General features: G+C 40.9%; 1 protein-coding gene across 1 annotated transcript in view; it reads left to right on the top strand.

Annotated features, from left to right (window-relative positions):
- The window catches only part of tmem161a (transmembrane protein 161A), a gene marked incomplete at its 3' end in the record, with an annotated part of 3,226 nt that extends 1,987 nt beyond the window's left edge, over positions 1-1,239 (top strand). Inside the window, 3 exon segments of the mRNA XM_014016767.1 lie at positions 562-777; positions 899-1,042; positions 1,126-1,239. Coding sequence (XP_013872221.1) covers positions 562-777; positions 899-1,042; positions 1,126-1,239 — 474 coding nt within the window.
- Between the last annotated feature and the right edge of the window lie 926 nt (positions 1,240-2,165).

Raw genomic sequence — 2,165 nt, 5'->3', positions numbered from 1 at the left:
GGTTTACTCTTTATATTATTGATATAAAATTGCTCAATAAATTGACATAAAATAAGGATTCAGACCAAAGAGTAATGTATTATTGTAACCAACAAGACAAATTAAGTCACATCTCTGGATAAGCTTATGATATCAGAATGATTCAGGTATCAAAATGTAGCTTTTAAAGCCAGGAGTCTGAAAAATGTAATTTAGGTAATTTTGACCAAATTTGACTTAATCCTCATTTTGATTTGATGGGTCACATATATGAATTCATAATGAGCTAATATTTGCAAAAAGAAAACAAGAAAAAAACAAAGTTTATCCATTTAAACATTAAATATCTTGCATTTGTTGCATATTTAATTGAACGTAGTTTGAAAAAGATCGTATTCTGTTTTTATGTTTTACACAACGTTCCAACTTTATTAGCGGTGTGGTTGCAATGTACGTCTCAAACTTGAGATCTTTGCCAAGGTGTTAAAACTGTTTTGTTTGACAGCCTGGGTTCAGTAGCAGGACTTGCAGTTTCCCATTAAATATAGTTTTTGTTGAATCCCTTTAATCCACAACCCTCAGAAAGATGCTCCACACTTTGATGAGCCACTACTTCCGCTCCGAGGAGGGCGGCGAGCGCTCGGTGTGCCTTGCCTTYGGCTTCCTGTCCCTGCTGGTGGCTATGCTGGTTCTGGTGGTCCGGGAGGACTACCTGGAGTTCGGCCTAGAACCTGGTTTTTCCAGCCTGTTTGACAACTTGGAAATCTTTGCCAAACAGCAGGGATATGCAGACTGGTCGTAAGTGTCAAATGTATATTCAAACTCAAGTACGGTGGGAAGAACCTCMGATTGTGTCCAAAAATCTTTGACTTGGAGCAGCCGTTTGTGTCATTTCCTGTTTCTGTGTGTTTTTTGTCAGAATCCCTGTAACAAAGCTGACGGTGAAGCTCAGTCTGGCTGCTGTCTGTGCGTACGTCGGAGCCCTCCTGGCCTTCCCAGGACTGCGCTTGGCTCAGACTCATCTAGACGCCGTGCAGATGAACTCCGATCGACCGCTCATCCAGTAAAGACTTCTTGCGTCTGTGCAATCAGACTTTAACAGTGTTTGTCTCTCGCTGATTGATACATGTGAACATTTCCTAACAGGATTTTGCTGCACATGAGTTTCTTATCTCCAGTCGTTGTGTTGGTTCTCTGGGTGAAGCCCATCGCAAGGGACTTCCTGGACAAAGCGCCCATGGGGAAGACTTCAGTCACCCTGTGAGTGTACATATTTGTTCCTTCTAATAATAGAAACCAAGTAGGGATCTCAAGTCAATTAGTGGAAGTTTCTTGGTTATGGGAGTGGTTTGGCTAACGGACCTGTCACACTGATGTTTTATATGAGTTAAAAAAAGAAATAAAACTCACGACACAGGCCAGGACAGAAATGATGGTACCCTTAACTTAATACTTTGTTGCACAACCTTTTGGGTGAATCACTACGTTCAAATAATTCCTGTTACTGTCATTTAGACTTCTACACCTCTCAGCTGGTATTTTGATCCACTCCTCATGAGCAAACTGCTCCAATTGTCTCAGGTTTGAAGGGAGCCTTTTCCAGACGGTATGCTTTAGCTCCTTCCAAAGATGCTCAGTAGGATTTAGGTCAGAGCTCATTGAAGCCCACTTCGGAATAGACCAGTGTTTTCCTCTTAACCATTCTTGGTGTTTTTAGCTGTTTTGGGTCATTATCCTGTTGCAAGACCCATGACCTGCGACTGAGACCAAGCTTTCTTACACTGGGCAGCACATTTCTCTGTAGAATCCCGTGATACTCTTGATTTCATTGTACCCTGCACAGATTCAAGACCCCCTGTGCCAGATGCAGCAAAGCAGCTCCAGAACATAACATAGCCGCCTCCATGTTTCACAGTACAGTGTTTTTTTCTTAATATGCTTCATTTTTCTGTCTGTGAACATAGAGCTGATTTGTCTAATCAAAAAGTTCCATTTTTGTCTGATCTGTCCAGAGGACATTGTCCCTGGCTACGTTCACACTGCAGGTCTTAATGCTCAGTTGTGATTTTTTGAAAAAATCTGATCTTTTTGTGTGAACGTTCACATTACATTTTAAAGAGTAACTTACCCCAAAATTAACTTTTTTTAGCTGATAAACTGTCTAGAATGTGTCTAAAATGTTATAT

Source organism: Austrofundulus limnaeus, unplaced genomic scaffold (genome assembly GCF_001266775.1).
Source record: "Austrofundulus limnaeus strain Quisiro unplaced genomic scaffold, Austrofundulus_limnaeus-1.0 Scaffold153, whole genome shotgun sequence".
Classification (NCBI taxonomy): domain Eukaryota; kingdom Metazoa; phylum Chordata; class Actinopteri; order Cyprinodontiformes; family Rivulidae; genus Austrofundulus; species Austrofundulus limnaeus.
The sequence above is the reverse complement of the archived record's forward strand: the minus strand, read 5'-3'. Positions and strand labels throughout refer to the sequence as shown.